Source organism: Lasiodiplodia theobromae (assembly GCF_012971845.1).
Source record: "Lasiodiplodia theobromae strain AM2As chromosome Unknown scaffold_33, whole genome shotgun sequence".
In the NCBI taxonomy this organism is placed as follows: Eukaryota; Fungi; Ascomycota; class Dothideomycetes; order Botryosphaeriales; family Botryosphaeriaceae; genus Lasiodiplodia; species Lasiodiplodia theobromae.
Genome location: NW_023336512.1, coordinates 24,355 through 35,713, shown reverse-complemented (window position 1 = coordinate 35,713; position 11,359 = coordinate 24,355). Strand labels below are relative to the sequence as shown.

General features: G+C 58.2%; 4 protein-coding genes across 4 annotated transcripts; 1 reads left to right on the top strand and 3 right to left on the bottom strand.

The window, feature by feature from the left end:
- Positions 1-104: 104 nt before the first annotated feature.
- Positions 105-2,204, top strand: LTHEOB_9644 (Nad kinase ATP nad kinase; the record flags this gene model as incomplete). Its single annotated transcript, XM_035519254.1, has 6 exons — positions 105-140; positions 241-288; positions 495-1,039; positions 1,115-1,259; positions 1,316-1,664; positions 1,750-2,204. 6 exons carry the CDS (start codon positions 105-107, stop codon positions 2,202-2,204), a joined length of 1,578 nt encoding a protein of 525 aa, XP_035368533.1.
- A 743-nt stretch (positions 2,205-2,947) lies between these two features.
- Positions 2,948-4,625, bottom strand: LTHEOB_9643 (L-ascorbate oxidase protein; the record flags this gene model as incomplete). The annotated part of the gene is made up of 2 exons (XM_035519253.1): positions 2,948-4,422; positions 4,484-4,625. 2 exons carry the CDS (start codon positions 4,623-4,625, stop codon positions 2,948-2,950), a joined length of 1,617 nt encoding a protein of 538 aa, XP_035368532.1.
- Positions 4,626-5,205: 580 nt separating this feature from the next.
- On the bottom strand, positions 5,206-6,936 carry LTHEOB_9642 (Chromatin modification-related protein eaf7 protein; the record flags this gene model as incomplete). Its single annotated transcript, XM_035519252.1, has 1 exon — positions 5,206-6,936. The coding sequence occupies one exon, from the start codon at positions 6,934-6,936 to the stop codon at positions 5,206-5,208; it is 1,731 nt and encodes a 576-aa protein (XP_035368531.1).
- Positions 6,937-7,608: 672 nt separating this feature from the next.
- LTHEOB_9641 (Mucin-2 precursor) lies at positions 7,609-10,901 on the bottom strand (the record flags this gene model as incomplete). The annotated part of the gene is made up of 8 exons (XM_035519251.1): positions 7,609-7,647; positions 7,728-7,994; positions 8,061-8,087; positions 8,145-8,200; positions 8,258-9,709; positions 9,773-10,378; positions 10,438-10,758; positions 10,826-10,901. 8 exons carry the CDS (start codon positions 10,899-10,901, stop codon positions 7,609-7,611), a joined length of 2,844 nt encoding a protein of 947 aa, XP_035368530.1.
- Positions 10,902-11,359: the final 458 nt, after the last annotated feature.

Here is an 11,359-nt window from a genome sequence, read left to right as displayed (position 1 = left end):
TTCCCTCCAGACTAAAGTAATAGATGGAGATTGTGCAGAAATCGCGGCACAAGTTCGAAGTATCGTTTACGCCTGAACGTCGTCGCTCGCCCTCTGCAGCCAACATGGAGCATTCACACGCGGCCAATCGCCCTGACGAGGTAGCTTTCCCGCATGCCACCCCCGCCTTCCCCCTCGCCCACTACCGCGCCCTGTCCGCCGCCGCCTTTCGCAAATAGCTGACATTCCCGTGCCAAAAAGTTTCGCGATCGCCGTCTCAGCGAAGCAGAGGCCCAGAATACCTTCGAGGTGAGCTACTCGCGTCCCCATCTCGCATCCCCGCCATCTTTTTCGGTCCCGCTCTCCGCGCTCTCATGCAGCTTTGGGCGCTATTCTTGCTCCAGCCTGGGAGTGAGACACTTCTTCCCTTGTCTGCTTTCCCTCAACCGGGAATACCACGCTTTCACTCAACACTTTGACTTACTCGTGCGCATTGCTCCTTCTTCCGCGTCTAGGTAGTCTTCGACAATGAAGCCGTGCACCGCCGCAAGTCTTCACTCGCCCCGGGCACGGGCACCGGGCCCCAGCGGCCCAGGCACATGCGCAAGCCGACCAACTGCTTCGTCCACTCCCTCTTCGAGCCGCACCGCGACGCCACCGCGCTCCAGGCGACGCACTCGCCGCCGCCGGACTCCGACTACGCCATCGCCGCGACGCCGTCGTACGAGGGGCTGAAGTCGGACAGAGTGACGGACAAGAACCCGGACGCGGGGCTGTACCATAATGGAGACGACGTCATCCAGGAAGAGAAGGGAACGGGCGCGGGCGCGGTGGCCGTGACGGGCGTCGAGCCCGCGGTGCAGAGCAGGCTGTTGACCAAGAAGCAGATCTCGGATATGGCGTTCGGGATCAGGGAGCTGGCCAAGAAGCTGGCGCACATCCGCATCAAGATGAATGTGCGGAACGTGTTTATTCTGGCCAAGGCGCACGACGAGACGCTGATTGGGAAGACGAGGGAGGTGGCAGAGTGGCTGCTGCAGCAGGATGTGAATTACAGGATGTGAGTTTGTCTTGCGAGTGGGTTGTGAACTAGATGCGGGGGCTATGGCGTTGCTGACTGTGCTTGGGGCTGCAGATATGTGGAGAATACGCTGCAGGAGAACAAGATCTTTGATTACAAGGGCTTGGTGGAGGACAACGAGAGCTACAAGCATCGCCTGAGGTTTTGGACGGTCGAGCTCTGCCAGCAGAGGCCCCAGACGTGGGATATCGTTCTCGCTGTGAGCTCCCACCTTATCCGGGCCCTGGTGGCCTTGCTAATCGAAACCTGTGGTAGCTCGGCGGAGATGGCACGGTTCTGTACGCCAGTTGGCTATTCCAGCATGTCGTACCGCCTGTCCTAGCTTTCTCGTTAGGCTCTCTCGGGTTCTTGACTAAGTTTGATTACGGGTCCTTCCCGCAGGTTCTTACCAAGGCGTTTAACGAAGGTATCACCGTCAGCTTACGGCTTCGATTCGAGGCTACTGTCATGCGCTCCCAGAAGCGAGAGAAGTGCGGCGGCACTGCACCACGGGATCTGGTGGAAGAGCTGATTGGCGAGGAGAGCGAAGATTGCCATACGCACTTCCCTGATGGGACGTACAACATCCTGAATGAAGTCGTGCTCGACCGGGGCCCGAATCCGAGTACGTTAAGATACGCACGATAACCCCCAGCCCCTCGAGATGAAGACGTTCCTGTCCGCTAACACATTGAGCAACCTCCCAACAGCAATGTCCTCGATAGAAATCTTCGGCGACGACGAGCACTACACCAGCGTGCAGGCAGATGGCATCTGCATCGCGACGCCGACGGGCAGCACGGCGTACAACCTGGCGGCGGGTGGCTCGCTGTGCCACCCGGACAACCCGGTCATCCTGCTCACGGCCATCTGCGCGCACACGCTGTCGTTCCGCCCCATCGTGCTGCCCGACACCATCGTGCTGCGCGCGGGCGTGCCGTACGACGCGCGCACCAGCTCGTGGGCCAGCTTCGACGGCCGCGAGCGCGTCGAACTCAAGCCTGGCGACTACGTGACTGTCAGCGCCAGCAGGTTCCCCTTCCCGAGCGTGCTGCCGGTCGAGAGGAGGGGCAAGGATTGGATCGACAGCATCTCGCGGACGCTGAATTGGAACTCGAGGCAAAGGCAGAAGGCTTTTAAGGAGTGGGAGAAGGAGGAGAAATAGGTGGAGGTTGTGGGTGGAGAGGTGCGATGGAGTGTGATGGTTCGCGTGGTGTTTTGGATAGAGCGGAATTTGGGTGGATACTTGGGCTGTTGACTTGATGTTCGGTTTCGAAACGGATGAGAAAGTAAGCCAAAACCTTGCACGAATCAGATCCCACGTTCAAGTTGGGTTGTTCCATGTGGCCTCTTGCATTACTGAGGAGAGTCGAGATGAATAGCCTTTCGTCTGTGTCGTCTTTCTCACCCCAGCGAGTGGGGCCACCTTGGACGTCTTACAATACTGATATCGCGCCACCAGTGGAATACGAGTAAGTGCGAGGATACCGTTTGTTGTCTGTAGCTACCGTCAAAACAGACAGACCCCTTCATTCAGCATCCGTCATACCAGAACAAAGTCCTGAAAACAAACCAGTATAAATTGGACCGAATTTGGTTCGGAACTCAAAGACTGTGTGTCTTGCGGGGTAATGCAGGAGAAAAGAAATTGTTGAGGCTGATTTATTAGGCATGTGTAACAGATTGATCCCAGGCTTTAAGCAGTAAGGGGCGAAAGGCATCAGGAAGGCTACAGTCGACATACGCTACCGGCGTGGTGGCACCATACGGCCACATGCACCATTATATCGGATGGACACCTTTTGTATGAATGGTATGGTTCATTGCTGCATTCAAAGCCGGAAATATTTACATTTGCAACGATCATTAAAAGTTATCGATATAGGAAATCCCCTGCTGTCCTCTTTACTACAACGTCGGACACGCACCGGTCGACAGTTGACCGGTCTTGTGAAGCTTCGAAACGACGGTCCCATCCTTGGTAGGCAGTTCGATATCGAACGTCGTGCTCATCCCCGCCGGCTCGAGCTGCATCTCGGCCGTGTAAAACACATAGCCACCCCTGCTGACCGTCTTCTCCATCGGCACCGCCTCGACCTCCAACCGCGGCAGCACGACGCCCTGCTGGATCTTCCGCGCCAGCTTCACGACCGGCTTGCTACCAGCCTCGTCCAGGTCCTGCCGCACCGCGGCGCGCACCGTCGCCGTCGCGTTGTGGCCGTCACTGACCCCGCTGCTGTCGAGACACGACTGCGACGCCGCGAAGAGCAGAGCGTCGCTAACGGGGTAGCCGCCGGTGCCGGCGTTGTCGTACGTCTCGTCGGCCGCACCCGTGTTGGTCAGCTCAATGTCGAAGGCCTTGACGCCTGCGGCTGCGTCTAGTTCTGTTGCGAACTCGTACCAGGCGAACGCCTCGCCGAAGAAGCCCTGCGAGGTGCCGCGCGCGCGGAGCGCCGGCGCGACGGTCCGCTTATCACCGTTGCGGGTGAGCACGTTCAGGGCGACGCAGATGTCGTCCGCGGTGGCGGCGTTGCGGTTCGTGATGCGGAGGCGGATGCGGCCTTCGAACGCCAGGGTGTTGGTGTTCGTGTCTGCGAGCTCGAACCGCTCGATGTACGGCTTGACGTCGACCAGCTCGATGGGGTCGCTGAGGGTGACAGCGGCGGGCACGGCGTCGATCATGCGGCCGAGGATGTCGGCGCAGGTGGCGGAGAAGGTCGTGGGGTCGCGCAGCGCCGTCATGGTCACATTGCCGTCGGCGCCGAAGACGCGTTTGTCCGAGTTGGTCGTGTCGTTGTGGCCGAAGACGAGCGGGTTGGCGCCGTTGCCGTCGAGGTACTCGTCGACGACGGCCGTGTCGAAGCGGTCGCCGGTGCGGTCGAACTTGGGCACGTTGGTGTCGGACACCTCGCCGCCCGTGATGCTCGGGAAGTCGACGCTGTGCACGCCGCCCAGCGTGTGCCCGCAGGCCACCATGGCGATCATGTCGCTCGTGCTGAAGCCGGCGCGCGCGAAGGCGGACGTCATGCTGTCCAGCGTGTCGTGGGGTCTGGGGACCCCGGAGGGACCGGCCGCGGTGGCGTCGATGCGTCCCGTTCGCAGAGGGACCCGGGGCCCGCCGCAGGATGCGATTGAGGAGACGAAGGCGAGCGCTATCATGTCGGCCGCGCTCGCGTGGGGGTTGACGAAGTCGGCCATTGAGGTGAAGGTGTTGTTGAAGGATGGCCTTTTGTCTTTGGTGGCTTCGTAGATGATGGATGCGTCAAGACCACCCGTCCCGGCCGATTTGTCGTGCGTGATGGCGTCGCGAAATGCCGTTCGCACCCATTCCGCAGCCGTCTGCTGCCCAGGAGTGTTGGAGCCGAAGCCGCAAGGGGTGACCGCTGGAGAGAGCAATGAGAGTCAGCTATACTTCTGCAATTCTGGTTGGATGTATGTACGGACTGTCAGTGAAGCCGAAGTTGATATAGCCTGATTGGATGGCCAGCAAGTCTTCTATGAAATCATTCTGTGCTGGCCAGACGTATTTGGCGGAGACCGCGGGAGCTGCTGAGGCAGCAAGTACTGCAAGTTGGACCGCCCTCATGCTCAGTGAAGAAGAAATCGACGTAAGGTGTCTCCTTAAAGATAGAAAAGGGTGGGAATGAAGAAACAGCTTCGTGATGTTGATAGATAAATGCGAGCAGGTTGCCTCCTTATTAATGCCTGGGCTCTGTATGGCTCCATAGGCCTTTAAGGTCGTGCTGTCCCCGACGGTCATTTCATCTAACTTCTAGAAGAGGTTTAACGAAGTAGCAAATGATCTTAAAATAATTTCAAACATCAGTGCTTTGCTTTTTACTGCTACGCTTATTTACCGGATATCTCGGCTTGTTCCACCATCAAAGCGTCGTCCAGTCATGTTACTTTACGGCACGTGCGCAACCAACTGGTGTATATATCCAGGTTGTTTCAGCTGGATTCTGCTCTTCAGCAGTGTAGAATTCAATCTCTTTGCACTGTTCAACAAATAAATTCAAATGCGAGATTAAGGTGTGGGTGTAACTACGAGGTGAACTAAGCATATCTGGGGTTACCTTCGCCCCGTAAGATACTATCAACCCACATGCTGAGAATGATGGAATAACGGACGGTCTGTATGTGCCTAGGCTTCTGAGCCAGGAAGGTTAGGTCTGCTGATGCTCCAAGAATGTTTTGGGGTCGAGGGGTGGCAGCGTGGCTGAACGTCTAAGGACATAGTCGTAGACAGCTGTCTCATGCAGGGCATAAGAAGTTTTCCCATCATGGCATGCAGTCCACGCCAGATCGCTAGAATCCATGATCACCGTCCACTCAGTGCCTTCCTCAAGCATGGAGAAGTGCACAACTTCCAACCGCAGATGCGTTGCAAGACCCTTAAAGACGTCTTCCCAGCACCCCCCATTTGGCTTCAATCTGCAATCTGCCAGCACGAGATGCCGCAACGTGGGCTCTTGCGCCTTCAGCATCTCCAACAAGCTTTGCACAGGGGCAACAAAACCAACCAGCTCAAGACGCCTCAGCTTCGGCCAGCAACCAGGCGCCTGTGCGACCTTATCGAAGACACGTCGCGCAATCCAGTCGTTCAACCGGCATCTGTAAACCTCTTCAGCAAACACCAGCCTCAGCCGCTCCAACCTGCCGCAACGCAGCAGGAACCGGCAGGCGCCCTTTGCAACCACCGCCGCCTCCCGAAGCGACCGCACGTTCATCTCCAGCTCCCTTAATTCCGAGAAAGCGCGTCCGATCGTCTTTAGCTCCTTGCCAAAATGCTCCTTTTGCTTCGCTGCCTCCTCATCCTCCGGGCCGCCCATCCACCTGGTCCACGTGTGCGGGTACCCGTGGGAGGGGTCTTCGTGACCTAATAGATACATCTGCTCGCGCACGCGTCCCCAGTCCCACAGGCAGGCGAAGTTTGTCTTGGACCAGAAGCCGATGTTGCGAACGTCGATGCGGAGGTGCTGGATAGGTACGGTAATGGAGTCGCCAGCAGAGGTGGAGGAGGCGGCGGCGGCGCGCAGGCCAAGTGCACGCAGTGTGAGCGATAAATGCAAAGCTTCTAGGTTATCTTCCGTTTCGGCTATGGTGGGTCTACCACTTCTCCATACTTGTCCCACGCCTTCTTCGCTTCTGCGTTGGTACGCACCACCCTCAATGAGAATCTTGTAGGAGAAACGCTGGCCCTGCCAGGTAGTACGCCAGCCATTGGCGGCGGTGAAAAGCGGCTCGTGCAGGAATGTGCGCAGCCGGGGAAGCCGGGCGATAGCATCGTCGAAGCGGTCGAGTCGATCCTGCGTCATCCCATCATCAGAGCGGCGGGCGTGTGGGTGCACGCGAGGACGGGTGGCCGGATTGTCGGGGTCGCGGAAGCGGATGCAGTTTGTCAACTCCCTGGTGGCGTCGTGCATTCCCTCCATAGCCAGCTCGTATGACGTCCAGCGGTCCTTTATCTCATCCTCGCCAGGGTGACTGCCCCAGTCGTCCTCGACGTCGGAGGCGATGCTGGATCTGTCATCATCGCTAGGTGGCCTTTCATCAATTGCATAACGGAGGGCGTCGCGCCAGATTTCGAATTCGACAGCAGTATTATCATGAGAAAGAAGTCGACGAAAAACAGCTGGCCGGTTAAGTATGTTTACTTCGTCCCTTTTCAGTACCAAAGTGCGGACATGGTGCCGTAGTTTGTCGTGCGCAGCCACGGCAAGGAGGTTGTTTACACCGTCTCCATGCAGATTGAAGTGGATAGTCTCGAAAAGGAACGGTTCGGCCACCCTACTAAGCCTTTTGCACACAAGCCGCAATCGCTTGATGTTTTTGCGACCAAGATTCTGTATCACGGCTTCCAGGAGTTCTGAAGGAAGGGTCAGGAGCGATGGCATTTTATCAGTGAATGGCGATGTTTGGAAGAATGCGTGTGAGAAAAGCGAGTGGTAAACGTTGCTGAACGAGGCGGGTTATATATCCACCGCGACTATTTTTAGCCGTGTGACCATATGCGGGTCAATTGCGGACAGTGCACCGGGGTAGGAGCCAGTAGGATTGTAACACTTCCTTCAATACAAAAAGCGTATTGTAATCCACGCAACTTGTCGCGAATTAGTTTCAGACTATATTCTTGTCTGTCTTAACAGCAGCGGCAATGTAAGATAGCTACTAGAGCCCAGAAACCAAATGATTATCCAGTATAAGTCTCTCCTCAAGAGATGTAATCGTGCACAGCCCCAAAGAGTTAATGATGAGTTTAGAAGGAGAGTATGAACAATGGCAAGGCCTCAGGCCTAACTTCATTTTCTCAGAAAAATAGCATGTGTGGGTAGAAATCATCTCGCATTATATCGTTTATTACTACAGATACCCATCTCACATTGCACCGTTCCGATTACCAAAAGAAGATGCCGAGCATCCAACAAACCATCGCTCCAGCTCCAACCTGGAGACTGCTTCCCTTGACAGCGCCGGCACCACCGGTACTCGAAGCGGCCGCCTCGCCCGTCCTACTAGCAGACAAGGACACACTCGTGATCCCATCTCCCGAGCTGGATGCCTTGGCACTAGTACTCCTCGTCGCACTCGCGCTCGTCTTCCCGCTGCTACTCCCCGTGGTAGCTCCCGCCGAGAAGGCTACCGTGCTCGATCCGAACACCACATCTCCGTCTCCATCCACACTCACCGCCTGTCCACCCGGCAGCGTCGCAACCTGCCCCTCGGTCAGGCTCGTCCCGCCCACGAAAACGGTGCCATCCGCGCTCGTCGCCGTGAACGTCTGTCCTCCCGCCGTAACCGTCGCAACCGAGTCGTCGTCTCCCGTAGCAGCAGCAGCAGCACCTCCAACCTCAACAGTCGAACTCCCACCCACAACCACGCCATCCCCTCCAGGCGCCAAGCTGACCACCTCTCCATCCGCCAGCGTCGCAACCGGACTACCAGCGCTCAGCGTCTGCGAACCAACCACGACGACGCCATCCGCCACGCTCGACGCCGTCACCGTCTGCCCGTCGCCTACAGTGAACACCGCCACCCCATCGTCCCCCTCATTCCCAGAAGAGCCACCGGTAGCGGTCGGCAGCGCGACAGTGCTACCACCCACCACGACCACCGCCGGGCCGCCTGTCGTCTCTCCACTGCCGACGGAAACCGGCGTCCCTGCAATCGTCACCACCTCGCCCGGCCGGACCGTCACGCCGCCCACGACCACGGCACCCGGATCACCCGACGCGAACGACGCCGTCGCGCCGCCGACGGTGAAGAGCGGAGCAGTAGCAGCCGCAGCCGCAGCCGCGGCCGTCTGTTGTCCCTGATTCTGGCCCTGGCCCGGATCACCACCACCGAGCGAAATCGTCGACGACCCGCCCGCAACCACAAATCCAGACCCGACCGACACGGGCGTGCCGTCGCCCAGCACCGTCGTCGCGCCGGGCGCGAGGGTCACGCTGCCGCCGTTGCTGCCACCACCACCACTACCATCAGCGGAGGTGTTGATGATGACGACGCCACCGCCGCCGTTGTTGTTGTTCGATCCGCCGTTGTTCGATCCTGCAGTGTTGCTGCCAGGGTCGCCGACGACGACGACGCCGCCGATGGTCGCAGAGGAAGCTGGGCCGGAATCGTTCGGGTCCGCTGAGTTGGGCTGGCTGCCGCTGCCGCTGCCGCTACCGCTGCCGTCGACGCCTGCGGCGGTCGTGCCTGCAGGCGGGGAAGCCGGGTCGGTTTGTTGGCCTCCGCCGGTGCCGGCTGTGGCTTGGGAGGCGATGGCGCTGATGATGCCGCCGAGGCCTGGGTCGCCGTTGTTGTTGTCGTTGTTGTTGTCATTATTATTATCGTTGTTGTTATTGTTGTTGTTATTGTCGTTATTGTTGTCGTTGCTCGGGGCTGATGCTTGTCCACCTCCAGTGGCCTGGGAGACGATGGCGCTGATGACACCACCGAGGCCAGGGTCGTTGGTGGTAGCAGGCGGGTTGTTGTTGGTCTGAACCGGATCACCTCCGCTACCGGTCTCCTGCGGCGGAGAACCACCGCTCTGGCCGCCGTTGTTGGTCGTGGGATCCGGATTGCTACCACCCGTGTTGGTCGGATCGGGCGAGTCGGGCGACGACGCCGGGACGGCAGGCGGCTTTGTGGTGGCCGGGCCGTTGTTCGCGGCAGACGTCGTCGGCACGAGGGCCATGGCGGGCGTCAGGGCGATGGGCGGGTCCCAGGTCCCCGCGAGGTCGAGCAGACAGGTGCTCCAGGCCGGGTCGAGCGAGCGCAGCTGGGGCGGCAGCAGCAGCGTGGGGCGGTAGGCCGACTGGTAGATGATGGGGCACAGGCCGTCCTTGCCGGCCCACTGCTCGCCGTTGACGAAGTTGGGCCACTGCAGCGACGCGTAGTCCTTGTCGTAGTACTCGCACGCGTTGCCCGCCTCCATGGCCTGGTACCACGGCGCCGACGCCACCGTCGCCATGTCGTCGAAGTTGAACGGGTACCCGCCGTCGACGAAGTAGTAGTGGTAGCCCCGGTACGAGTACAGGTCTTGCGAGTTGATGGTGAGCATCACGTTCGAGTAGGCCTTGCCGACCTTCGAGTTGCATCCCGTCGACGCCGCAGAGACGACCGGGAAGGAGAGGTATGCGTTGCCCTCGAAGAAGGTGTACTCGCCCGATGTCGTATAGGGGCCTGTTCAGCTCGTTAGCCTTAAAACATTACCACGATCTAATGGGGTCACAGTGTCGTGCATACCTGCTGTAGCCGTTGGATGAGAAGTGTTCGTTCCGTACGCACAGTTCGCCGCATCGTACGGATTCGCAGACGTGAACGGCGCGGTCGTCGGGCCAAAGGGACAGATGGTCTTGTTGGCGCCAGTCGCGCACATGTCGATCGTCGTGTTCTTCTTGTGAGGGAAGTAGATGAGCTCGACCTCGGGCGCGGAAATCCTGCACGCGCCGCATTTCCCCCATTCTGGCTTGTCATCGCACCCGTCAATCCATCCTGGATAGGGCATCGAGTAGTTGCTCGCCGCGTCGTTGGCATCGTAGTCTCGCCACAGCGCCTCGCAGTCGGCTGCCGTGACATTGCACACGGGCGGCTTGACGTCGATCGTAAGTGTGGACGTGTAAACGGTGGACAACGACTCAGACGTCCAGGTAGCTACCGGCATGGGATCTCCCACCATGTAGGTGACTTCTCCGTAGCCATACGTGTTGCAAGCCGACGTTCGGGTCGACACCGTGTAGTTTGTTAACGTCACAGTCGACGTTTCGATGAAGCTGTAGTCGCTGTAGTATGGACTGGCATACGTAATCCACGATTCGTGTTCCAACAAACAGGCAGTGGCGTAGGATGCTCCTGAGCCAAGGTTAGAGTTCCAAGACTTCGCAAAGCATATCTAGTTTAACTGTACGTACCCGACCCACTGCTTGGCAAAGTTCCAAACGTCCCATTTGTGACATTTCCATTCATGGACGAATTTCCGTTCAAAGTAGGGAACGGTGTGGTGCTCGACAAGACACTAGAACTCGCTGCAGGAGTACCAGTCCGAGAAGCAGCAGACGTCGTGTCGTTTTGAGCTGTCACGGATGCGAAAGACGAACTGGCCGAAGAGTCTGAGGAGCTCGTGGCTCCAAGCCCGTTCATAATCAAGCTTCCGAGTCCATCGCTTTGGGTTGTGGTGCTGTTCAGCAGCGCGCTAGAACGACCCGAGGATGTGTCTCTGCGGTAATGGCGTTCTGGAATACGACATCAGTACCTTCCTCAAGGATCGACCTGCGCAAGCGAAACGCGGGGGTAACTTACCAAAGCTTGCGTCTGCTGTTGTTGCGAGCTGCAGAGCAACCACCAGGGCAGAAACGACCGGCAGTACCCCCGGCATTTCCAACTGAACAACGCTTCCTCAAGACACTGTGAAAGAATGACAGCAGGAGTTCAGGCAGCAGAAGGGGGAAAGGCTTGTTGTATGAAAACAAGCCGCTGACAGGAGAGAAAGCCAAGGTCTCGAACGGCACACTCGAGTCACTTCATGGGGGCCAAAAGGCAAAAAAGCGCCGTGGTACCTGGCAAAAAAGCACACCGCTGGGCACGATTTCCATCGCTATTGGGGGGCCTGGCTGCTGAGTGGCCTGTCCTAAGAATTTCTTCCAATCACCGACTGAAGCTGCTGTGACGGCTTCCCTGTACGCGCGATCCTTCAGCCTCGCTTTCGGTCAAGTGCCGTCCAGCTGTTCCGCTCCACGGTAGCTCACTGTGTAATTTAATTGGCGCACGTTGCGGACGCCACCCACCATCCTAGTATAAGAAATATGCAACCTGATCGCACGTGCCGCTCGTCCT